Source organism: Peromyscus californicus, unplaced genomic scaffold (assembly GCF_007827085.1).
Source record: "Peromyscus californicus insignis strain IS unplaced genomic scaffold, ASM782708v3 Scaffold_7__1_contigs__length_154581171, whole genome shotgun sequence".
NCBI classification, from domain to species: Eukaryota; Metazoa; Chordata; class Mammalia; order Rodentia; family Cricetidae; genus Peromyscus; species Peromyscus californicus.
This window is the reverse complement of record NW_026294595.1, coordinates 14,499,817-14,525,365: the sequence shown is the minus strand read 5'-3', so window position 1 is coordinate 14,525,365 and position 25,549 is coordinate 14,499,817. Positions and strand designations below refer to the sequence as shown.

Below are 25,549 nucleotides of genomic sequence, written 5' to 3'. Positions count from 1 at the left end.
TGAGCACATGGGAAGGGCACAGGGGGTACTCTGAGGGGTATCCTCCCCATGGCTCAGCACTGTTTGTGTCTGAACCCTGGCTTCTGAACCTCATGGCACCTCCTAGAACCTGGGACATCTTGCAGAGAGGGAAGGCTGTAGCTGTCAGTAGGGTCGTCATGAAGACTGGCACTTTTCTAAGCACATGGCACAGCCAGACTCGGCTTCTCCACCACCATGTCACAGAGTGACCTGGCCCATCTTCCTCAGGGGTCAACATTTACACATGATCCCAAGGCAATAATAAGCCACTCAGGTTAGAGGCTAAAAAGCAGGGAACAAAACCTTGTGGGCAAAAATGCAGGCCCCATCCCCCATGGTGGCTCAGTTCTAGGGCGCTGGCCGTAAGAGTCCAGTGAAGCCATGGCTTCTCTCTAGACGAACACGTATACCCTACCCAGCCTTCACCTGCTGAGACTTGAGGGCTTGGCCCTTGGCTATCTCTCTAGGCCAATGAGGTTTCATGTCTAAGGCGTCGCAGGCCTACCCACAAAGGTATCTCAGTCCAGAAGCCAAGCCACATAATGTCCCAGTCCTGGCCTGTACCCTGATCTTTCAATGGAAGCATCTTGTAGCCCCAGGGCAGACAGAGTCCTCCTCTGAACTCCATGCTCTCCTAAACTTGTTGGTTCCTGTGGGTGGGGCTGGCGTAGAAGGAGTTCCTGCCTCCAAACAGTATATATGCAGCCACCTGGGGCCTCTGTGCACCCACATCCTGAGCAGTCACCCCAAGAAGACACGACAGAAGAATGAAGCTTCTACTGTTGCTGTCTGTGGGGCTGGGCCTGGCCTGGACCCTGCAGGACCAAAGCCAGGTTCCCGTGCAGCCGGGCTTCAGCCCTGAGCAGGTGATGCTCTGGGGTCTCTGAAGAGGGTAGGGAGCCACCCCATATCTCCAGCATTTCTCAGGTCTCCATTACCTTGCGGTGTCTTGACAGCAACTCACAGCAATGGGCACCCAAGGAAGGCATTCTACTAGAGGCCAGGAGCCCAGGGACACTCTGCCAGGTCCCCTGGAGTTTGAGCCACTTGAAAGATATACTGCAGCTGGCCAGACCTCAGGAGGAGCCTGAACCTAGGGACAAAACAGTAGAGTCAGGGTAACCAGGCCTTCTACTATGTGTCTTATTGCACAGAGACCCCGAGACCCTTATATGATAGAGGGCGCCATCTCTCTTCAGGGATCTGGAGAATAGAAAGCCAGCACATTCTATCAGCAGTGTCCATGGCCAATGGATATACTGTGCTGGCCTGTCTGATTGAGGGTGGGGGTGGAGGAGAGTCTGTAGTCCCCAAGGCTTCTTCTAGGCACACAGTAGGAGATGAGATGAGGTCCATGCTCTACACCACCCACTGTAGGACATGCCTGGCTCCTCCCTGCTATGACCCACTGTCCAGGGAGATGGCTCCCCAGGACTCTGTGGCCAGCATAGAACCTTACTCTGCAGGTGACAGGACCCTGGGAAACCCTCAAGCTGGCTTCCAATGACCGGTCCGTTGTTGAGAAAGAAGGCGCTTATGAGTGCTTTATGACTGGTATTGTTCTCCTGGACAACGGCAACCTGAATGTCAGCTACTTCCACAGGTAGTCTGCCATGCTCAGACTTCTGATCAGGTTCGGCAGGGCCACATCCTCTCCACCACCTCCCAGATCCCCAGCTCTTCAGGGCTCAGACCCTGAGAGGACCCCGATGATACTGATCCTCTGGGCTGCTCCCTGGGGGTTGCCCAGCCTCCAGAGCTCCCTCTGGGTAAATCAGGTGACCTTATAGGACCCAGCCCCTGGAACGTGGCTCAGGAAGGTTATTTTCCTCTTAGAAAAGATGGGAAGTACATGAAGGAATTCTACGTGGCAGAGAAGACTGACACCCCTGGACGCTACACCTTTGAGTGTGAGTGGAAGTAGCCGTGGCTCCCTCCCTGGGTAGCATGGTAGCTCGGGTGGGATGTGATGAGCTGCCGGAGTGCAAACGGGACTGTTTGGGAATCACGGGGATGGTAACCACACAGATCTAGCTCCTATGTCTTCAGGAATTCAAAAATCCAAGAAGAGTGCCCCAGACTGTGTTCTCTTGGGTCCCCAGAGCTCCCACAATCCTCTTGAAAACCCTCCCTAGGGACCCAGCACAGAGCCTGGGAGAGAGAGGGGACTCAGGAGCCCTCACCCGGCTGTGACTCTGGAGTGTTGTGCCAGGATTTCCCTTTGCAACAGATGCTGCTCAGGTTAAAGAAATACAAGGCAGTGTTGGTGGTCACCCCAGGAGTCCAGATAACAGGAGAAGACAGAGAGGGGAGACTCTGGAGCCCTTTCCCTTCATTGGACATGCCTTTCCCAGAAAGAGACCCAGAGAGTCAGGGGGAGACAGGGGAAGAGAGCTGGGGGAAGCAGAGCCAGAGAAAGACTAAGAGAGGCAGAGGCAGGAGAATGGCTGCCTGGTGGGCTTTGTGCCCCTGGTCTCTGCTGACCACTGTGGGCGGAACATGTGGAGGTGGAGTCAGGCTGTGCCAGCTGGGGAGGGGCAGGATACCAGGAGACACAAGGGCCCCAGCAGGCTTCATGACCCTTTGGTTTCTTGTCATAGACCACGGCAAAAACTATCTGACTTTCGTGGCTGTTACCGAGAAATTTACCATCATGGACTTGGAAAACCAGAGGGACGGAAATCCCCTCATCGTGGTGGAGCTCCACGGTGTGTGCCGTTCCCACTTACAGCCTCAAGACTGCAGGGAGTAACAGGAGCCCTAACTGGAGAGGCGGGGAGGGAGGGTGGGGAGGGTGGGGAGACTAGGGCGTGGAGCTGCTCTCCCTACCCCAAGTACCCTCCCTATGGGTCTCTTTGCTCAACTATGCTTTCAATCCTGCTGGCTGCAGGCAGGACTCAGGAAGCAGGCGAGCTTGGGATGGCGCACTATAGGAGGCAAACAGCCAGAAGAGGCATTTTACCAAGCAACATTGTGGATGTTTTCTTGAAACGTAAGTCTCCCTTCCTACAACTTCTTCTCTGTGGGACCCCAGCCACAGTGGCTGTGATGACTGTGACTCCTTTGGAAATCTACGCTGTAGGACGTATTAAGGGGATGGCCGATGAGATGTCTGTCTGGGGCTCAGCCAAGCTAGGGCTGATCTGAGGAGGAGGCATTGGAGGGAGAAGGGAACTCACATGATGAACTCTGACCTCTGCTTCCTCTTTGGTCCACAACAAGATGTCGCTCCTGAGGTCTATAGGAAGACTCCTTCCTGTCTTCATCACCCATATTCTGGCAGCTAGATTTTTCCAGGGAACATCCTGCTAAGTATAACCCTAGAGTATAGCAGCCAGGGCTTGTGAAGGATGCTGCACCCAGGGCACAGCCTGAATTAGAACACCAGGTGGGCTCAGGAAGACTCAGGCTCTCTCCAGGGTTCTGGGGTGCATGTACACATACCCCGGCACACATCTTGTGTGTGGGCATGCATGCGTACCTCTGCACACACTGTATTCCTGACCGCTTCTATGCCTGTCATGGTCACTCAGTGCTTTGTTTGAAACCCCTGCTCTGCACACACCCTTGCAGAGCTTTGCTGAGCAAATCAGCACTCCCCTTCCCAGGGGCCTCCTGGATCCAGGCTCTTCCCTCAATTCTGTCTCCTAGCTTCCCAGACTGCCTCTTCACATCCCGAAGAGTGCAGAGTGAGCCCTGTTAATCCATGTCCACCATAGCAGCACAAAGTGTGGAGAGACTCCATACGTCCCTTAAAATCATGGCCCTAGGAATCACACCCCAAGGTGGGGACAAGGGCTCAGGGCTTGGTGAACTTGGAGGAATATGGCCCTGATGGAGAGCTTGGTCAATCATGTTGCTCCCCTGGGTGTGCAAGGCCCAGGAGATAGGGACAGCAGGGTGATGGGGGGGAGGAGACTGGGCCCCTGAGAGGAAGAGACAGAGAGAAACTTCAGGACACTGACCTGGAGCCTTGTGTTTCCCTAGGTTATGGCAGTTCCTGAGATCAGCCACAGGGCATCTGCCTTCCCCAGGTCCAGGTCTGTGGTACCCAAGAGTCAGCATTGTCTATGGCCTTCCTCTCTTGGTACTTTTGATCATCAACTCCTGACTGTCTGTCAACTCCGACCCACCCTTCCCCATGTAATAAATGAACTCAGCATCTGCTCATGGCCTCTGGTTCCTTCTCATCTATACCCAAAGGCCACAGGGACCTCCCTCAGGGAGGAGTGGTATCCACCTAGTTTCTGACAGAGTGGGGCAGGGATGGTGTCCCCAGGTAGAAATCTCATGCCCAGGGCAGCAGTTGGACTCTGAGGGCCTCAGGGAGTTCTGGAGCAGGCAAACCTGAATGGCCCAAGGAGTTGGCATTGCCACCTTCCTACAGTCCTTGCCCACCCTCCTTTCCCAGAACCTGGACCAGCTCTGACTATAGGACAGTGAAGGCCAGGTCAGCCATGGGCAGGGATTTTTGTCCTCTAGGATATGAAGGACACGTCATGAGGTCTCTCAAGTCCTGAGTCATTGTGTCTGTGACTAGGAGGGAGGCTAGGACCTCACCCAAGGGAGCTATGCATAGACAGAAAGATCACGCAGGGTAGGCCAGGCCCTCCCTGGCTGGGCTTCTGACCTTCCCCGACAACTGACTGTTTCCTGCCTTAGAAGTCATTGGCTGTAAGTCAGCTTAATCCTGAAGTTAAGGAGCAGGCAAGTGCCTGGCTGATGTCAGCTAACAAAATGCCAGTGGGAAGCTGGACCTCTGGTTATCCAGTGACAAGCTATTCCTGCACCAAACCCAAAGATGGAGCTGGCCCCTGTGCTGAGTTCTCTAGAGTGTCCCTGAGCCAGGTCCCTGCAGAACAAAAGAGGTCAAGGCCCAGGTCAAGGCCAGGGAAGGAGACAGTGCAGAGGAAGGGTCACATTTGGCATGAGCTAACCCAGGGTCTGACTCTAAAGCAAAGGACGGCACTAGAAAAGTGGCTGCCCCACACTGTCCTGGATCCGTGGGGCAGAGTGGCCATGAGGCTGGAAGAGAGTGTTGGTGAGAGACGTTCATAATAAACAGGTACAGTAACAGCCCACACCAGCAAGGCATTCACACTCCTCAAGTGCTGCCCAGGGAGACTATCTGTATGTACCTGTGCTCCCGTCACACCCAGGGAAGTGTGAGGTGTGAGGTGAGCAGGGGTGTAGGAGAGTCCTTCCACTCACGCTCTTGTGGATGGACACACCAGGAAGATGGCGGACCTAGGAACAAGGGGCTACACCTGAGGGAGTAACAGACATGCCTATGGTCTTCTGGAGCCTAACCACGAGCCTCTCCCTGGACTCCTAGGACAGACTTGTAATGTGGTTAAGCCGCCCCAACAGGCTCACCGTGTTTCAGCCTCACTGACTTGAGTGGCACCGAGCTCTGGTTCAGTCCTAGGGAAGCCTGGAGTGTGCAGGGCTTGGGGGACAGCAAGACTGGTCAACAACTGCTTAGGAGAAGTGGGCTACTTAGGATGTTCTCAGAGACGGGGAGCTACTGGGACCTGCTGCTCTTGGCCCCAGGTGCCATGACATTGGTGAGGGGGTGGCTGCTGTTCTTGGCTTTCAACATAAACCTGGCCCAGAAGAATCTGGAAGAGGTGCCAGTGCAGCCAGGCTTTGATTCACGTAAGGTAAGTGTCATGGCCTGGCCCAGACTCAGTGCTGGGATAAGGACTGGGTACAGCGTCACACTGCGAGTGTGCTTAGGTAGCCCGACTTTCTAGGACCATTCATTAACTCGGGTAATTGAAGCTGATGGTCCAAGAGCAGACTCAGAGGCTGTAGAGCCTTGACTGTGGAAACAGAGCCAGAGTTGAGATGACAGGTCCCCACTAGGGTGACATGGATCACAAAGTGTGTCCTGGTCTCCTGCCTCCGCCTGTTCATCTCTGGGTCTTGGTGCCCAGAATCAGATGTGGGGACAGTGGGTAGTACAGGCTGGGAGGGTTAGTGGGAGGGGTTCCAAGCCATGATGACTCAGGGGAGCAGAGCTCAGACAAGAGATAGGATGGATGAGGGGGGCACTGAGGAAGACAGGGGGCATTGGGGAAGGAGACAGAGAGGGAAGGAAAGCTGGAAGAGGATGGAAGCAAATATTTCCAAGTAGGAAGTCACAGCTTATACTCTGACCCAGGACCCCTAGAAGTTCACTGATATTGGGGCGTGGGGTTGGCCAGTATACATCCTGGGCATGTGTGCCATCTACTGACTAGGCTTAGAGCTTTATCATTTGTACATTAAGACCAGAAGCTCAATACTAGCCATCTCTCTGGTCCCCATGCCCACACTCCCGCAGGTGGAAGGACGTTGGCTTACCATCCAGCTGGCCACTAGCATCAGGGACCTGGTCTTGCCCACTGACCCCCTGAGACTTGCTCTCCACTCCATTGGGACCAGAGACAGTGGGGATGTGGACTTTGTGCTGTTTGAGAAGTGAGTGCCTGTGGTAATGTAACTCTTATCTCTTGCCCAGAGCCACGAGGGGTTAGCATGGGTGGCCAGAGGGACCGTGGTACTGTGCCAGGCTAAAGGCTATAGCTTGCAAACCCCAAGGCTTAGGAGAAAGAGTTGGCAGAAAAGGCACATAGTCAGCTGCCAGGCCTGACTGACATGCCCTCCAAGATGCAGACCATGTGGTCCAGACTGTGGCCATGGAAGGAATCCCAAGTCTGGTTCTAGAATGTGCAGTCCTTGTTATTTAAAAGTGCTGAAGTTTCCTGAGCTTAGTGGCACAGATCTTTAACCCCAGCATTTGTGATGTAGAAGCGGGATGACCAGGAGTTTAAGGTCATCCTTAGCTATATAATGGGTCCAAGACCAGGTCGGGCCCCATGAGACACGAGCTTTGTCTGTATAGAATAAGAACAGTCAGAGACAAACAAGTCAGGGCTGTGATCCCAAGACCCAACTCTCAGAGGACAGTCTGGCCTCAACCTCTTCTGGAAGCCTGGTTTCATCCATGATGAATAGGACCATCATCCACCCACTATGAGTCGTACCCCTTTCCACTACTTCCAGGGGCCAGCACCTGGGCTACCACCCTCTCTCTCTATCTGTCTAACCCTAATGAAGGTTGCTCCCAAACACTGGGAACTGGGAATCGGGGAGGACTTCAGGGCTCTCCACCAGGGTTACCTCCAATGTTTCTCTGTGCCCTGAGCCAGCCACACTCTCAGGCAGAAGTGTCTAGAAATGCCCCTTCTTTCTAGAGGAGAAGGAATATGCACAGGACTGAATGTTACCGTCCACCCAACGGGGCTCCCGGGCCAGTACCAGGGAACCTGTGAGTACTTCATGGGGAACCTGGGTGCTATGCTGATGAGGGAGGTCCAGATGGGGAGTCCAGACACCCTTCATGGAGCCCAACACCTGGAGGAGCTACCAGCTTTGGGCAGGCTACCCACCCTCTCAGTAACATCACGTTCTCTGTGGGGAGGTGGAGTTCTGGAATCAAAGGGCAGAGGCATTATGTGTCGCACCTGGTTCTCCACAGTTGAGGAGGGCAGCATGCATGTCCATTTCGTCAGCACCGACTACAACCACCTCATTCTTTATGTACGCTTGGAGGACAGCGAAGTCATCAACCTGTGGGCACTTCTGGGTAGGTGATGGCTCTCCCCAGTGCCAGCTGCTGTGTCTAGGTCCTCTGGGTAGGTGTTGGTCACTCCCTAGTCTAACCAGAGACTTTCTGTCGGAAAGGGGAGTTTCATGATGGCTGTTGTGAGCTGCAACCAGACATTCCACCACACAGGTATCATATACTTTTTTCATTCACTCATTCAGTTACTCATTCACTCTCTTATTTGCCCACTTGAGTGTCTGCTACAGTCTGGTGCTGTCCTGGGGTTAGTAGCAACTGGGTCCTCTCAGGTTTCCCAAAAGGAAAGTATCAGGGGAGAAGGGCCTGAGGGGTTTATGAGGGGGTGTCAAGCAGCTGTTGCATCTTGGGTGACACTGAAGGTAGCCAAGAGCCTTGAGCTCTGAGAAGGATCGGGGTGGTGGGAATAGCAGGGGGGGAGGAACACAGGTGTGAACGTAGGTGGGAGGTTGGGGCTCTCTGGGGCCTTCAGGCGGAGGATGCAGGCCTTGATTGTTTATTAGAAGGGCATTAGACTGCTAGAATCAGACCTGTCCCTGCCCCCGCCCCTTTCCTTTTTTCTGTGTTGGGGATGGGCCTCACAGCTTCTGCATACTGGGCATGTGCTCCACCAACTGGGTCACATTGTGTAGCTTGAGTTTTCCTGCCTGGCCCACAGTCAGGACAAATCTCTCTCACCTGCCAGTCCCACAGCCACTCAGACCCAACCAAGTAAACACAGAGACTTGTATTGGTTACAAACTGTATGGCCGTGGCAGGCTTCTTGCTAACTGTTCTTACAGCTTAAATTAATCCATTTCTATAAATCTATGCCTTGCCACATGGCTCGTGGCTTACCGGCACCTTCACATGCTGTTTCTCATCATGGCGGCTGGCAGTGTCTCTCTGACTCAGCCTTCCACTTCCCAGCTTTATTCTCCTCCTTGTCCAGCCTATACTTCCTGCCTAGCCAATGGCCAATCAGTGTTTTATTTATTGACTAATTAGCAACACATTTGCCATACAGAACATCCCACAGCAACATTGGTTGCCCCAGACATGCTTTTAGAAGAGACAGCGAAGGGACTGTTGTGATCACTGGGAGAGGGAGATGCTGGGTCTGGGAGGTAACCCGGGAGGTGGCGCTGTGATCCGACCAACCCTAACCTACACTCTGCAGCTCAGGAGACCAGTGTCAGGCAGCTGCTGGTCAGGGTCTCTGTACCCCGCTGGGGCTCTGCTCCCTCCTTGTTTATCCAGGAGAACTGAGAGCTCAGAGAGCTTTATCCTCACTGCCAACCATCTAATTTCAGCGAGAAGAATGCTTGAGGACCCTACATGGCTGGGGAAATACCTGGTGTTTGTAGAGAAATTCCACCTTCAAAAGGCTCCCATCTTCAACATAGCTGGTAAGAGCTGTCCTCCAGCTGCTCCACAGCTGTTTAAGGAGTGCCGCCCTTTCTTATCCACTCCATTATGCAATAACAACACAAGAACAGCCTTCATGACGTTGCTCTTCTGGCCAGACCTGTACTAGATGCCGCCCCTGCCAGGCTCCAGGTGGTACCTTGAGACACAGTGATGAGGGTGCTTACTGACTCTATGCCATGGATGTGGTTCAGAGATAGTCCAGAGTAAGGGGAAGAGGCACAATCAGGAAGAGGGTCTGGGTGTGGTCTAGATCTCGGAGTCTCCTGACACCAGCACCCAGCCCTTTTGCACCATCACTCAGGGTATCGTTTAATTGATCAACAAACACACCACCACGTCTGTGGAACAAGACAGATTCAGGTCACACCTGAGAAGACATCGGCAGAGGACAAACAAGGCTGTGATGGAGCCGTTCGTCAGGAACAGAGGCTGTGGGGGCCTCCATGCATGTGCAGAGGCCAGAAAGGGTGTCTTAAGAGAAACCCAAGGCTCCCGGAAGGGAGAACACGCTGAGGATGTGGGGTGGGGGGAGGGATGAGCTTCTACCAGAGCACACAGGCTATGGTAGGATGTGGCCATCATGGGGGCTGAAGGGCAGGAGGCAGGGCAGTCTTGGGGACTCAACATTTTCCTCTTGTGATTGGTTTCTTGACTGACTGATTTGAAGGCAATCAAGTGGAGACCCTTTCTCTTCCTCTCCACAGACCAGTGTCCTCCACATCAGGGCCTAGATGAGGCCACTGCTTGAGGCTTCCTCCCACCTGGGCCCCTTCACCCTCTGCTGCTTCAGCTCCCCTTCTCGCCATGGCCAGAAGCTCAGGAAGCCCCTCTGCAGCCCCTAGGGGCCTGGAGCCTGAAGCCTGAAGCCCGGAGCCTGGAGCCTGGAGCCTGGAGCCCAGATATGAGCCCTGCCTGCCTGGTCCTCCCCCATTCCCTTCCTCTCGGTGGTAACCAAGTCCTGTTAAAAAACACAATAGGACCCCCAAGGCTCCCTGGAGACTTAAGAGTTATGAACTTGAAAGAAAATGAGCAAATCTAGGTGTTCTTACAGAAAATGCCCCATCCTTGGGTACAGAAAATTTACTTAGGAGATGAAGAGTGGCCCAGTGACAGGGTGCTTGCCCAGCATGCTCAGGGTCTGGCTTCTATCCATCTTTGGTTGCAGGCAAAAAAAAGTAACTTGAATACATAGAGATGTGACATTCCTGCGTAACCTTCAATGTTTTTGGAAATGTGTCCCTCACTCTGTAATAAATAAAGAGACTGGTGGAAGTGAGCAGTTATTTTAATATACTGTTCTGTAAAAGGAACTCCAATGTGGAGAATGGGGTCAAAAGGGCATAGCTGGTGTCTTAGTCACTGTTCTATCGCTGTGAAAAGACACCATGACCAAGTCAACTGCTGTAAAAGAAAGCATTTGAAGCTTGCTTACAGTTTCAGAGGCTTAGTCCATTATCATCATGATGGGAATCAGTCAGGCACGGCACTGGTATAGTAGCTGAGAGCTACATCCTAATCCACAAGGAGAGAGAGGCAGAGAGAGAAGCTGGGCCTGGTGTAGGCTTTTGAAATCTCAAAGCCCACCCCAGTGACATACTTCCTCCAACAAGGCCATGCCTCCTAATCCTCCTAATCCTTTCAAGCAGTTCCACTCCCTAGTGACTAAGCATTTATGTATACAAGCCCTGGGGACCATTCTTATTCAAACCACCACAGCTGACATGTTGATGTGGCAGGGGACAGTGGTTTGTTTTGATTTTATTTCTGTTTTTTTTTTGTATGTTTGAAGTGTGTGTGTGTGTGTGTGTGTGTGTGTGTGTGTGAGAGAGAGAGAGAGAGAGAGAGAGAGAGAGAGAGAGAGAGAGAGAGAGAGAGGGAGGGAAGGAGAGAGAGAGAGAGAGGGGGAGGGAAGGAGAGAGAGAGTGAGCAGTACCAAAGGAATCCAGAAGAGAGTTTTGGATCCCCTAGAGCTGGAGCTATAGAACAGATGGTTGTGATCCCCCAACATGGGTCCTGAGTTGAACTCAGGTCTTCTGCAAGAGCAGCAAGTAATCTTAAGCAGTGAGCCATCTCTCCAGCCTGAGGAAATGTTTTAAAGTCTCTCATCACGAGAAACCCTGCCCTCTTTACCCATAGACTGGCGCTCTTGTCACACTCTTCTGGAATACCCTCACTCCTTCCCAAATTCCCCATCCCATTGGCTCAGGACACAAATCTTATCTAATGAATACCGCAGGGCTTGAGGCTGCCCCCTTTTCTGATTGTGAACTCAGTCATGCAGCAGGCTGCCTGTAACTTCCCAACTCTCTGAGACAAGCGCCAGCTACTAGCTGGAAGGGAGAGGGGACAAGAGCTTCCTTTTATCTGTAACTCTCATGAGCTCTAAGCACACTGAAACTGGGCCATAACGGCTTATTTCTCACAATATGATAAAGATTTAATAAGCCCCAAGTTGCTCTACATACAAAGGAATTCAGTGTCTGGTTGCCAGCACTCCTCCCTGAGGGAGACTGAAGAAGATCTACCCGCTCCTCACAGGGTACCAGTGGCAAACCTAAGTTCAGCCTGGGGAACTGGTGAGTTTATTTGGCTTACTTACAGAAGCCTGGGTGACCCCAAAGCAGCTGCACTGGAAAGTCTTTACCCAGTATGAATGATGGCTTCCTACAGCTTCATAAGTGGAGGTCCTCTCAATTAACTACCCCTCCCATACACTCTAGCAGCTCTCAAGACCCTGAGAACACACAATCAGGACAGAATTTGGGTACAAATTCCCTTCTATGAGGAAATGTCAATAGTCAACAAGCCCAACTGTGATGGACCCTTGCCAATAGCAGCCAATCTGGTGAAGATGGCTGCTGTTTTGCTCAGAGAACCTTATTCTACAACAGTTCTAGGAAGGAATTCCTCCTAAATGGCAAAATGAACCTGAAGTTTCCAGGGAGGCATAAAAATTTTGAAAAGTTTTAAAAAGAAAAGCAATGCATAGAGATTCACCCTTTTGCCATAATGTAGAGAGAGGAGGCTGAGAATAACATGGCATCAGCTCAGAACAGAAGAGAGATCAACAGAACCAGATGGGATTCCAAGCCATAAGCACACAGGAATGATGGAATATTAAGCCATGAGCATAACTGGACGTCAACATGTAGAAGATTGCAAATAGATTCATATCTATTGCCATGCACAAAACTCAAGTCCAAGTGGATCAAAGACCTCAATATAAAACCAGTTACACTGACCCTGATAGACGAGAAAGTAGGAAGTAATCTTGAACACATTGGCACAGGAGACCACTTCCTAAATATAATACCAGCAGCACAGACACTGAAAACAATAAATAATAAATGGGACCTCCTGAAACTGAGAAGCTTCTATAAGGCAAAGGACATGGTAAATGAGACAAAACGACAGCCTACAAGATGGGAAAAGATCTTCACCAACCCCACATTTGACAGAGGGCTGATTTATAAATATATAAAGAATTAAGAAAACTAGACATCAAAATAACAAATAATCCAATTAAAAATTGGGCTACAGAGCTAAACAGAGAATTCTCAAAGGAAGAATTTCAAATGGCCAAAAGACATTTAAGGAATTGTTCAGCATCCTTAGTCATCAAGGAGATGCAAATCAAAATGACTCTGAGATACCATCTTACACTGTCAAAATGGCTAAGATCAAAAACACTGAAGACAGCTTATGTTGGAGAGGTTGTGGAGCAAGAGGAACACTCCTCCACTGTTGGTGGGAGTGCAAACTGGTACAGCCACTTTGAAAATCAGTATGGCGGTTTCTCAGAAAATTGGGAATCAATCTACCTTGAGACCCAGCCATACCACTCTTGGGCATATACCCAAGGAATGCTCAATCATACCACAAGGACACATGCTCAACTATATTCATAGCAGCATTATTCATAATAGCCAGAACCTTGAAACAACCTAGATGCCCCTTGACTGAAGAATGGATTAAGAAAATGTGGTACATATACACAATGGAGTACTACTCAGCAGAGAAAAACAATGACATCATGAGGTTTGCAGGCAAATGGATGGAACTAGAAAATATCATCCTGAATGAGGTAACCCAGACTCAGAAGGACAAACATGGCATGTATCCACTCATAAGTGGATACTAGATGTAAAGCAAAGGATAATCAGACAACAAACCACAACTCCAGAGAAGCTAGCTAACAAGGAAGACCCAAAAAGGGATGCATGGATCACCCTGGGAAGGGGAAATAGATGAGATCTCCATGAGTAAACTGGGGATGAGGGGTGGGTAATGGAGGTCAGGGCATAGGGGATGAGAGCATAAGGGATTGGGATGGTTGAGCTGGAACAGGGATGGAGGGGGAAAGCAATGAAAGAGATACCATGATAGAGGGAGATATTATGGGGATAGAGAGAAACCCGGTGCTAGGGAAGTTGCCAGGAATCCCCAAGGATGACCCCAGCTTGGACTACTAGAAATAGTGGAGAGGGTGCCTGAACTGAACTGGCTTACCCCAGTGATCAGACCAGTGAATACCCTGTCATCACAGAGCTTCTCTCCAATGACTGATGGAAGCAGATGCAGAGATCCACAGCCAGTCACCAGGCAGAGCTCCAGGAGTCCAGTCAAAGAGAGAGAAGAGAGATTCTATGAGCAAGTGCATCAGGATCATGATGAGGAAACATGCAGAGATGACCAAACCAAACTAGTGGGAACTCATGAAAGTTAGATCAATGGCTGTGGAGCCTCCATGGACTAGGCCCTCTGCATGGCGAGACAGTTGTGTAGCTTGATCTGCTTGGGGGGCCCCTGGCGGTGGGGTTAGAATCCATCCCTGGTGCATGAGGGGACTTTTTGGAGGCCACTACCTATGATGGGACACCTCGTGCAGCCTTGAGCAGGGGGAAGGGCTTGGACTTGCCTCTACTGAATGTGCCTCCCCATGGGAGGCCTTGTCTTCTTGTTGGGGGAAGTGGAGGGGTGGGTTGGGAGGGGGAGGCTGGGGAGGTGGGAGGAGGGAAGAGGGGGATCTTTGATTGGTATATAAAATGAATGAAAACATTTTCTTAAAAAAATAAAAGCAAAAACAAACAGAAAAAGTATTTGACATTCAAACAAAGGAAAACATTTTTTGCAATGAAAAAAAATACAAGTCAGCAACTCACAGAGTAATTTTAAAAGTCAAACATTTTAAGGTACAGTTCTCAAAAGATATACCATTTTGATACTTCATGTTGAAAAATGTAGAAAAATGCAGAAAGTATTTTCTGAAATTCTGTTTCTTTAAGAGCAGAAAATTTTGCATGTACTGCAACCCCCCTGAAGTTCATAACATGTGATGGTCTGGAATCTGAGCTGGTTCAGGCATAGTTTACTGGTGTGGTATGGTGTAAGGGTACGCACGGTGCAAAGAGTACATGTGTGTTCAGAACCAAGGCTGCGGTGGAGTCACACGACACAACAAACCTATCCTGACGTGTTCGGATTTGATTTCCTGGTCATGGCGTCTCCAGAAGTCTTTCACTGTTGCTAACTCAGGCATTTAGCCTTTTAAGGAGCTGGGGTGTAGACCACAGGAATTTGCTGTCCATCCTAGAGGCTGAAGTCTGGGTTCACCACACCACCCATCCTGGAAGCAGTGGCTCCCTGGCTTCTCAGGATCTGGCTAGCCCTGATTTCCTTGCACTTCCTAAGCACTCTGGAGTATGCAAGATCAGTGCTGCAGACACTGTTCACCCCAATGACTGGGCACAGGCTGCCAAGGGCACCGCTGTGGTTTCTTGTCATCCTGGCATAGTGCCCTTACAGAGGAGCTCGGTGAACATAAAATAAGCCAGGCCTAGGGTGCACCCCTGTAATCCCAGTTTGTAGGAGGATGAGGCAGAAGGAGGGCAAGTTTAGGGCCAGATTTGGCAAGTAATGAGAACTTACTTGTTTGCAAAAAAGACAAGGGGTGGAGGGATGGCTCAGCAGTTAGGAACAACTGCTGCTCTTCCAGAGGACCTGAGTTCAATTCCCAGCACCCACACCAGGTGGCTCACAAGTGTCTGGAACTCTAGCTCCAGGGGACCCACCACCTCTTAACTCTGGCCCCCTCACTCATGTGCACATTACCTCTCCACATATTAACTCAAAAATAAAGTAAAATATTTTAAATCCCACTTCTCCAAAAAAGCAAAACATAGCACAGCTTTTAAAATGTCTTACTTGGAGAAACCCTGTCTCGAAAAACCAAAAAAAAAAAAAAAAAAAGTCTTACTTGGTAAAGTGCTTGCCACACAGATAAGAGGATTTGAATTTGATCCCCAAAACACATGTAAAACATCTGGGCATGGTGGTGCACACTTCTAATCCCAGCACTGAGGAAGGAGAGGCAGGTGGATTTCTGGGGCTCACTGGCCAGCCAAGCTAACACACTTGGCAAGTTCTAGGTGAAGTCAGAGACCCTGTCTCAAAACACAAAGTGGGTGGATCCTGAAAATGACACCAAAGGTTATTCTCTGGCCCTCATATACGTGCATGCATACCTGCACATACATGCACACACAAACACCTGCATATACACAGGAACGTGCATGCACATACATGCACACACAAACACCTGCATATACACAGGAACGTGCATGCACATACATGCACACACAAACACCTGCATACACACAGGAACGTGCATGCACATACATGCACACACAAATTAGCTTAAACCCCTCTCTGTAACTGCATATACTGGGCAAGCTTCCGATTCATCTAGGTCCCACCACATTCTGGACAGACTGGGACTCTGGGAGGAGGAGCTTGTCACCGCATCTCAACAACACACTACATACTTGACAACTGAGTGGATGGACATTTATTATTTTTTCTTCTATAGATGAATATTAAAGCATTTTTTATTTTGTGAAAAGATTTTTATTTGTAAACTAAAGTCTTCCCCCATTTAAATAAAATATGCTCCGTGTCTCAATAACTTCACGTTGCCTACAGCACAGCTAACATTAGTTTGTGTATGGACATGAAATATCACCTTTTTATTCATCCTAGTTTTAGCCAAATTGGTTGATTCAAAATTGCAAGAAAGAATAATTGATTTGGATAGAGTATACATTATCAGGCCTCTGCAGTGTGGGTTTTTAAAAAGACATCCTCTGTCTATAAGGAACTACTACTGTGGTTTATTCTTTAGCCCATAAACCCTGGTACATCATTAGCTGTCTGTGGGGTACTGAGCAATCTTCATGTACCACACTTGCCGAGGGATGTTGAAGGTGGGGTCCCAACTGTACTCTGGGGATAGAAGCTTGGTAGGTTTGTTGAGGAAAAAATATTTGTTGAGGTATTTTTCATAGGTGCTGTTAAGTCCGTTTTCTGCATCCCAAACAACACATTTCAAGTATTCCTGAGTAAAGTCCAGAACCTGAAAGGGCACTCCACCTATAATGGTGTCAGCGTAATAAAAGTCCCCCAGTCCAAAGGGAATGTAGGCTGCTGACGTAGGTCTCCTCTCATAGGGAAGATCCTTTGTCTTCCAGAAATACCACCAAGCATGGAGCTGGGCTACAGACGTGCTCAGGGTCTCCACCCCAAACTCATTCTGGAAGACCAGGTTGGCGCTCATGATGAAGAGGAAGTCCACCTCATATTTAATGTGCTTCTGGATGTGCTCAGCCAAGATTTTCATGCGCATGAGGTCAAAGTTGTTCCACCACCTCTCCTCACCTATCACGTGTATTTGAAAGGATTGTAGAGGGTTGTAGTCCATTTCAGGTAGCTGCAGGTGCCTATCCACCATGACATAGAAGATCACCCTATAGCCAGGCATGAAGAACTTGCTGGCCGATTGCAAGAACGGGTCCAGGTACTGGTCAGTGAGACTGGGAACACACAGAACAAGAAACTTATGTCTCTAAATGGAACGGGTGCCCTTGAATGTGCTGACAAGAGAAGTGTCCTTGATACTAAAAAACTCCAATAGGTCAGGGTAGAGATGTTGGGTCTGAAGATCCACCAAGCTGGTTAATAAGTCCATAAGCCTGACAATGGCCATGGAATTTTAGAACTACTGAGTCAGAGCTGAGTGGAGCATTGGTTAAGAACTCCCAAGTGGCCTTATGGATTCAGCCTTGGTCCAGGGACTAATCATAGCAAATTCTATCTGGTATGCTCAGCAGTAGTGATCACAAAAGAGGACATGAAGCTCTTTGGGGGTAAAACATCTATGGATGCTGAACCACTTTCCCAAGATAGAAGGGGCATCTACCTTCGCAGCATCTACCTGCCAACAGCAAACACAGCCAAGCCCACGGTGGTGTTCTGCTTTCTGTAATATTTCTCCAGGGCGCCTCTGTCAAAGGTGCCTTCCCAGATGACCGGGGCCAGCCAGTCTGTGGTGGTGATGACATCCATGCGTCTCCTGTGGGACACACAAAAGCAGAAATAAAATACGACAGCATGATTCAACAGTCAAAAGCCAACACAGGCCACCGTGTGGAAAGCCAAAGAGTAGCCACATGCTGGGTACCATTGCATGGCAGCAGTGGTGGGCACCCAATGGCAGATGCTAACCCTGCGGTGGTACTAACTAGATGCCAATCAGACGTGATAAACTCTAGTTTGCTCACATGACCCTGGCAATGCCCCTCCTCAGGTGAGCACTAGTTTTCTTCTTATTCTTCACATGGGCACACAACTAGCAAGTGGCTGAGCTGGAAGAGCCCCAATGCCCCCAGCCGGTCTAGCCTCAGACCTTGTGTTCTCCTCCTAAGCCTGGGACTATTTATCTTGAGAGCTGGTTACAGCTTAACCAACTTAAAAAAAAAACAGGCAGCCCAGGGTCAGAACCCTGTCATACTCTTGGTTTTGCCTGAAGCCAGTACTGTAGGCGGGATCCTGGCTCCCATGCCTGACCTCCCTGCTCCCTTTCTTGCTCTGTGTACCCTGTGGTGTTCTAAACACATGGTTGAAGTTGTCTGTGTCATCCAACAAGAGTGAGATAGATTAGACTTGCATTCAATACCAAGGAAAAAGAAGGATTAGGACATGCCAAGAAGGCAAGGCATTTAAAAATTAATGTAAGTCACAGTATCAGAAGCTAAAGAAAAACCACACGCCCAAATCATTCAACACAGGAACATTATAGAGCCTGACACCTGTTCATAATTTTAAAAAGAAACTACCAGAAAAAGATGGAACGGTTGCCTCATCTTGATTTTTAAAAAAATCGACATGGCCTGTGGGTGTGGTGGTGTATACCTTTAATTTGGGGAGACAGAGAAAGGTGCATCTCTACGAGTCTGAGAGTAGCTTGGTCTACATAGTATGCTTTCAGGCTAGCATACATTTCAAGACTACATAGTGAGACCCTGTCTTAAAAAAAATTCTATAAAAGTCCTACAGCTAACATGTTTAATAGTGAAAGGCTGGCTTCTTCCTCACGAAGATCAAGAACATGACATGAATGCCCCACACTGCTCTTCAACACAGCGGCAGAAGCCGTGGCCGCTGCAGTAAAGGCAAGAAAAGGAAATCAAGGCATCACATTGGAAATGAGAAAAATAATACTCATCATAATACAATCAGCCATACTTAATCATCTACCTGGAAAATCCTAAGAAAAATCACCTAGAATTGATACGTGAATTAGAGAGAGAATTTACCAGATCAGTTCCTAAACATTAACCCTGTGTCTATGCATTAACAACAAGTATGTAGAAATACAGAAGATGCTTGCTGAGATCCAAGTTCAGTTCCCAGCATCCACATCAGGCTGCTCACAATCTACTGTAACTCCGTCTCCAGGGTATCCAACACCCTCTTTTGGCCTCTACAAGCACCTTCATTCACCTCCCCGGTGTGTGTGTGTGTGTGTGTGTGTGTGTGTGTGTGTGTGTGTGTGTGTGTGTGTATACATATAATTTTAGATATATATTTAAAATACAGTGCTATTAACAGTTGTCCCAATGAAAATGAAACACTGTGGCACGTCACTGTACCAGTTAGCAGCTCCCTGCCCCCTTGCCACCTCTGGCAGTGACTGACATACTTTGTCTCTGTGTATTTGCTGAATGTGAAAACATTGCTGAAAGTTCTCCCATCCGATCACTAGACCACATTTTGCCTGCTCATCCATCAGCAGAGGGACTTTGAGTTAATTTACCCTCTAGATACAGTAGGGATGAGGCTCCCATGAAAATTCATAGATTAATTTTCTGTGAATATGTTTTAATTCTCTTGGGGATGGGTCTCTAGGCCCAGTTCCACCTCTAGGTGGAATCGCTGTGTCCTACCGTAATTCTATAGCTGACAAGTGGCTCCACAATGCCACAGTTGGACCTGAAAATTCAAATTTCTCCATGTCCTAATGCTTCTCACTGTCTAGCTTTTATAGTCTACCCAGCCTGTGCTCTTCCCATGTTGTTGATGTGAAGTGGTAACTCGATGTGGTTTTGATTTGCATTCCCCTGATATGTTGATAAAGCGTATTCTGTGTCTTTCTTGGGCATAAGTATATCTTCCTTGAAGAAATGGTGTCCAGATCTTTGGCCCATTTTTACTGCTTTTTTTGTTGGTTAATAGTAAGAGCTGCTTGTTAATTCAGAATACTAGGTTTTTATCAGATGTGTGACTTGAAAACATTTTTCTATAGTACAGGTTGTCTCTTCACTTTTGGTTTTGTTTTTCCTGACAGGGTTTCTCTTTGTATCCCTGGCTTCTTTTCTTCATACGGTTTACAACGTTTTTAGTTCCAGTTAAGTCCAAATTATCCGTATTTCCTTCTATGTGCCAGGCTAAGAAAATTCCTCCCCTGCTAGAGCACTGGGTGTTTATACTATTAAAAAGTGTTGGACTTTATCAAATGCTTTTTTCTACATAATAAGATGATCATGTGGGGTTTTTTTTCTAATTCTACCAACACACTGTTTTTGCATGGGCTGATCTTGTCCCCTGAGTGTCTGAGATCACTGGTTCTCCTGCCCGCTGGCACCTGCTGCTGAGGGCCTCTGTGGATTTGTTCTTTCACTTAGCGTACTTTCCGCTCTGGCTGTTTTGTGTAATGGCGTCTGAATCCTAACTGCTGTTCTCTGTTTGGTAGACTTTGTTTTCACATCTTCCTTTCACTTTTGTGCACACTAGAACTGATTAAAACTTGTCAGTCGAAAGGTAGTCTCCTCCGGGGATGTCTTCTTATTCTTCTCCTCCCCCTATGAGGACCAACAGGATTGTTTCTTTGCATGCTTTAATTTTTTTGTTTGAATAACTCAAAAGATCAGGCTTTCCTTCCCATCCGGGTGTTTTTTCTTTTGTTAATTAGCTTAACAGTTCACAATTGATGGGGTGATTTCCCATAAATGCTTGGGCTCAGTAAATTACCCATTCTGCTGTGAGGCCCTGTGCACAAGCTGAGGCATGCCGCTGTCACACGGCCATGCTGCAGGCAGTGAACTCTGCTTTAGCTCACACATCCTGCTTGCACAGAGCCTGTGCCAACTAGAGGTGGGGACTCAGAACTTGCTCAATGTCTTTTCTGAACTCACAGCCCTCCACATGCTTGGTTTTCAGTCATGAGTGTTGGATATTTGCCAAGCTTTCCAAAGCCCCCGTGGATAGCTACAGACCAGCTTTTCCTCTTGAACCCTTTGCTCATCTATTATTTGTTCCTGCCTTCGGTAGTGGCTAAACCAACACCTGTCCTTGCAGTGGAAGCTGGGCTTGGGGCTGTGAGGGTGCCCTCCTTCTTGTCCTCCCTCCCACATGAAGACTGCTGTCCTTTAAGGCCATCGTGGAGCAGGAGCTTGGCACAGGGACCAGGGTATTAAGTAAATACCCCAAACATCATTGTCGTCCCACAGGCCCAGGAAAGTGGAGTCTGTTCTTCCATTTTTCTCATTGGCCTATGTGGAGGACAGAGCCTTACACCTTCATCTCTGCTGACGTCACTCAAAAGATAGTTTTCATGCCCATGCTACTGGCAGGTGCAAAAGAACAGAGAGACCTTCAGGAATTTATACAGGACGCTGCCCTGGCAGGCTAGCTCTACAAACTGTACCCCTCTAAGTCATATATCAAAGCCCTAACCCTTGCAGATGATGGTATTTGGAGGTGAGGGCTTATGAGTCATTGAGTTATGAGGGTGGGGTTTGAGTCCTTGTGAAGAGAGGTAAGAGAGTAGCTTGCTCTGCTTCCTGTCTTGGCCACACCAGGGCAGTATGAGAGCTATCTGCAAGCCAGGAAGAGGCCTCTCTGGATTCTGATCCTGCTGTTGCCCGGCCGTGAACTAAGCTTTCAGTGCAAAGGGAAGTCCTTCTGCCTAAACCACTCAGTTATGGCAGCCAGACTGGCGCCCAACACCTGCCCTACCTCCTTGGTTCCAGTTTTACTCAACACTATCCAGAACCCAGGTGAGGAGGCGCAGCAGCTTTGGGCTCAACAACAGAACCACTCAGGGCCACGGGCAGAATAGCGAGCCGTTAACTGGCTGTTTCAACCCTGGACGGTCACACAGGCAACAAACCTACTACAGCGATGAGGAAATTGCGGAAATCTTAACGTCACTTTGGGTGAGGAGTCCAGAATACCACAAGCATGAAGTTACAAACTACTACAATGGGCTTTTTCTGAATATGTACCCATATTCTGGATATAAGATTACATTTACACCAAAAGGGAAAAGAAAGTCTAATGAAGCAGGGTCACGTGACTGGTCTTTGGGACTCAGGATGGTGATTATGTTAGAGGTGAGGGCAGGTCAAGGGAACCGGAAGGGCAAAAAGCCAGACACAGTGATAGGAAACTGCAGTTTTCATTTCATTTTTGTTGTTGTTGTCTTGTTTGTTTGGGAGACAGAGTTTCTCTGTGTAGCCCTGGATATCCTGAAACTCACTCTGTAGCTCAGGCTGGCCTCAAACTCACAGAGATCTGCCTGCCTCTGCTTCCCAAGTGCTGGGATGAAAGGTGTGTGCCACCACCACCCCCGCTCATTTTTTTTTAAAGCAAATTAGGGGCTAGGAACTGGTTCTGTGGATAAAGCATGAGTCTCGTAAACGTGAGGACCTGAGTTCAATCTGCAGTACCCATGCGAAGTCCAGTTGTGCATGCTTGTAGTCCCAGAGCAAGGAAGGTATCCAGGAGGAGCCCTGGAGCCGGAAAGCCAGGTAGTCCAGCCGAGTCAGCCAAATCACAGGCTCTGGGTTCCATGAGAGAACTGAGAACAACACTCAAGTTGCCCTCCAGCCTCTAGACACATGAGCACACATGTACGCCAGCACACACATGAACACGTGTACACACACTAACAAATGATATGAGTGGAGTTGTGGGGGACAATCCTAAGGGTGACCATGACTGTGGACAAGGGCTAACCTAACTCTGTGCACCCGAGGTGCACTCAAAATACTCATATGTCAAAGGAACTCACAAAAAATGAACAGTAGCTGAAAAGAGTTCATATCACAACTATGGAGACACAGACTGGGTTGAGAGAGTTTAACAAGCTATTTCACCAAGAATAAAGCGTCAGTAATATTTTGTGCCCTGTAAACAAGAAAATAGAGTTGTACAATTAGTAAAGGGAAACAGCAATGTTACACCAGTTTTTAAACATCATAGTGTCCGATCCAAAGATTCCATTTGAGAAATCTGTCCTGTGGATAAACACATATCCGTGTATAAACTTCATTCAGGGTCCTTCACCTTGTTTATGAAGTGCCAACCGAGAACCAGCACCCATGGGGAAGTTGATTACCAAGCTGCTGTAGCACAAAGCACATCACACACACACACACAAAAAACAAAACAAAACAACAATAGGTGTGGTGTCACTTGTTTATAAACCCTAACCCCTGGGAGGCAGAAAAAGATGGATCCCTCAAGTTTACTGGCCAGCCAGTCTAGCCAATCAGTGATCTCAAGGTTCAGTGAGAGGCCCATCTCAAAATCCAAGGTGGAGGGCGATCAAGGAAGATACTTGGCCTGAACTCTGGCCTCGACATGCACAAAGAAGAAAAGGGAAAGAAAGATACACACAGGTAGAGAAACAGTCACTTCATCACGGGAGGTGCCCACACCAATACTGGGCCTGAGTTCATGGCTAACCGTCCTGGTTCTGCAAGGGCAGAGGGTGTTAGGAAAGTCAGTAGTTGCTTTTTTCTTTTGCTTCCAGATGAACCTGAGGGAAACCTGGATGAGCCTCAGACCTGACTGTTTTACCCACCGTCAGGACCTGTTTGCTGAGTTTAAGCCACCAGTGATGGATACAGTTGCAGACATGTAGTCAAGGTGATATGGGTGATCATGCATGTCCAGCCACCAGCCACCTCATGACCTTACCACCTCTTCCCCTCCGTCAGCCACCAGCACCCATGAACCCCAGGCAGAAGAGGAAGATTTGAGACTGGCTCTCCATCTCCACACATCAATGCCTAGTGAACACACCCTTGCTCCTCGAAACACTGTCCTCTCAGCCATGGCTGTCCCACAGGGGCAGAAGCAAGAACCTGCCTTAGATCTCCTCCCCTGAAGAAGCAGGAAGGTTAACTGTGAACCCAGGCCAAGGCACCAACTTCCTCCACAGCATCGGGACTTCTTGTTTCCGGGAGCTCTCCTGGGCTTGTGTCAGAATGGTGGAAACAAACTCCTAATTCCAGCTGTCCTGGCAGAGCTATGGCTATGCTGAAACTGTCGCCTCAAAGCGACACGTGTCTTTGCTCTTACCTGGGGTTAAACCAATCTGAGAGTGGAAGTTCCTCTTCCTGGCGGTTCCTGGTACAAAGAGCAGCAGGTTATTGTGGCATCTGTTTGCTCAGCCAGCCCTTACCCACTGAGCCCACACAAGGCAGGCTCAGCTCTGTGGCTCTTCCCATGGCCTCACTGCCTAGCTTCAGCTTTCAGTGGCTTTGGGACAGGGCAGTGGTAGAGCTCTAGGGTCACAGTTTGGGGCTGAGGAAGCAGCTGGGAGAGCAGGTGTCTCCTGGTCTGGAAGGGGACAAGCTGGTCTAGGGAACAGATGAAGGGAATTGGGGGAGAGGCCACAAACAGCAGAATGAAGAGAAAGGTACCTTGGTGGGAGGAGGAAAAGGTCACTAGAGAATGCAAACTCAAAAAGAGTTATTTAAATGGTATAAAGAGGTCAGGAGGAGTCGATGTATTCACCTTTGATTCCCCCACCCCCTTTTCTATGAGACAGGGTCTTACCATGTAGCCCTGGCTGACCTGGAACTCACTATGTAGACCAGGATGGTCTTGAGCTCACAGAGATCCACCTGCCTCTGTCTCTGGAGTGCTGGGATTAAAGGTCTATCCACTACACCCAGTTACCATGATCCTTTTACATGCAGATGTTTCTAGCTTATTATGGGATGACACCCAGACAAGCACACTGCAAGTGGAGACCTCGGCTGTTGGAAAAGCAGTTTAACCCCATGACAGTAGCTTAACTCAGCCCACCTTCGATGATCTCAGAACAGTCAGAGGCCTACAGCTGAGCCAAGTCACCCACACTCAGCCTGCCATGTTAGAAAGTGAGGAAGGATTCAGGAGTTTCCTGCATCTGGACCAACAGTGGAAAAAAAGAATGGCCGTCTAGGAGCTCTTTCCCACCACAGGTGAAGAGTCGGGGCCATCACTGTCTTAGTTTGTGTTTTGTTGCTCTAGAGAGACACCATGACCATGGCAACTCTTATAAAGGAAAACATTTAACTGGGGCTGGCTTACAGTTTCAGAGGTTTACTCCATTATCATCATGGCAGGAAGCATGGCGGCATGCGGCAGATATGGTGTTGGAGAGGTAGCTGAGAGTTCTACATCTGGATCTACAGGCAGCAGGAAGTGACTAAACCACTGGCCTGGCTTGAGCATCTGAGACTTCAAAGCCTGACCCACTAGTGACACACCTCCTCCAACAAGGCCACACCTCCTCCAACAAGGCCACACCTCCAATAATGCCACCCCCATGGGCCTATGGGCACCATTTTTATTCAAACCACCTCACTCTCATTAATTATTTAGTTTAGTCACCTGCCTGGCAGCTTCCCGTGTACCACCTGGGGTGTTCTGTAACAGAACTGGCCTCCAGAGCTCATCATTTTCTGATGTGATCTGACATGGCCTTGCACAGATATCCTATCACCAAATAGGCTGCCTTCCATAGCACAAGCAGGCCCTTATCAGACAGCACATGACAAGTGAGGATCTTTCTAAAAACCATCAAGTTGAGGAACTTTCCAAAATCCATCAAGTTGGGGGCGCTGGAGAATGGCTCAATGGTTAAGAACACTTGGTCTTTAGACCTGAGCTCAGTTCCCAGAACTCATGACAGGTAGCTCACACTTGTCTGTGACTCCAGGACATCCAAGACCAGAGGCACCAGCATATACCCACATACAGTCACGCACACATACACTAAGCGAAAAATAATTCTTTAAGATACTTTCTTAAAAAGCCGTCATGTTTCAGTGTGTTGACCCCGTTCATTTCTAGATCTAGGGCAGACATCGTGGC

General features: G+C 49.0%; 3 protein-coding genes across 3 annotated transcripts; 2 read left to right on the top strand and 1 right to left on the bottom strand.

Moving 5' to 3' along the window:
* Positions 1 to 773: 773 nt before the first annotated feature.
* On the top strand, positions 774 to 2,773 carry LOC128100351 (epididymal-specific lipocalin-9-like). The gene is made up of 4 exons (XM_052722417.1): positions 774 to 887; positions 1,488 to 1,624; positions 1,858 to 1,931; positions 2,622 to 2,773. Exons 1-4 carry the CDS (start codon positions 789 to 791, stop codon positions 2,771 to 2,773), a joined length of 462 nt encoding a protein of 153 aa, XP_052578377.1. The 5' UTR covers positions 774 to 788.
* A 2,806-nt stretch (positions 2,774 to 5,579) lies between these two features.
* LOC128100350 (lipocalin-like) lies at positions 5,580 to 9,167 on the top strand. Its single transcript, XM_052722416.1, has 6 exons — positions 5,580 to 5,684; positions 6,350 to 6,486; positions 7,263 to 7,336; positions 7,547 to 7,654; positions 8,944 to 9,039; positions 9,157 to 9,167. Exons 1-6 carry the CDS (start codon positions 5,580 to 5,582, stop codon positions 9,165 to 9,167), a joined length of 531 nt encoding a protein of 176 aa, XP_052578376.1.
* Positions 9,168 to 16,262: 7,095 nt separating this feature from the next.
* Positions 16,263 to 25,543, bottom strand: Glt6d1 (glycosyltransferase 6 domain containing 1). Its single transcript, XM_052722408.1, has 4 exons — positions 25,479 to 25,543; positions 23,765 to 23,812; positions 17,331 to 17,468; positions 16,263 to 16,929 (listed from the first exon to the last, which is right to left on the bottom strand). The coding sequence occupies exons 1-4, from the start codon at positions 25,541 to 25,543 to the stop codon at positions 16,263 to 16,265; spliced, it is 918 nt and encodes a 305-aa protein (XP_052578368.1).
* Positions 25,544 to 25,549: the final 6 nt, after the last annotated feature.

Bases quoted from the DNA above. Each gene is read 5' to 3' on its own strand.
- LOC128100350 (XM_052722416.1), top strand. From the start codon at position 5,580: ATGACATTGGTGAGGGGGTGGCTGCTGTTCTTGGCTTTCAACATAAAC. The intron at 5,685-6,349 runs GTAAGTGTCATG...ACACTCCCGCAG, and splicing joins CAGGCTTTGATTCACGTAAG to GTGGAAGGACGTTGGCTTAC. The intron at 6,487-7,262 runs GTGAGTGCCTGT...CCTTCTTTCTAG, and splicing joins GACTTTGTGCTGTTTGAGAA to AGGAGAAGGAATATGCACAG.
- LOC128100351 (XM_052722417.1), top strand. From the start codon at position 789: ATGAAGCTTCTACTGTTGCTGTCTGTGGGGCTGGGCCTGGCCTGGACC. The intron at 1,625-1,857 runs GTAGTCTGCCAT...TTTTCCTCTTAG, and splicing joins AATGTCAGCTACTTCCACAG to AAAAGATGGGAAGTACATGA. The intron at 1,932-2,621 runs GTGAGTGGAAGT...TTCTTGTCATAG, and splicing joins TGGACGCTACACCTTTGAGT to ACCACGGCAAAAACTATCTG.
- Glt6d1 (XM_052722408.1), bottom strand. From the start codon at position 25,543: ATGTCTGCCCTAGATCTAGAAATGAACGGGGTCAACACACTGAAACAT. The intron at 23,813-25,478 runs GTATCTTAAAGA...TCTTTGTACCAG, and splicing joins CATGACGGCTTTTTAAGAAA to GAACCGCCAGGAAGAGGAAC. The intron at 17,469-23,764 runs GTAAGAGCAAAG...TGTGTCCCACAG, and splicing joins TCAGATTGGTTTAACCCCAG to GAGACGCATGGATGTCATCA.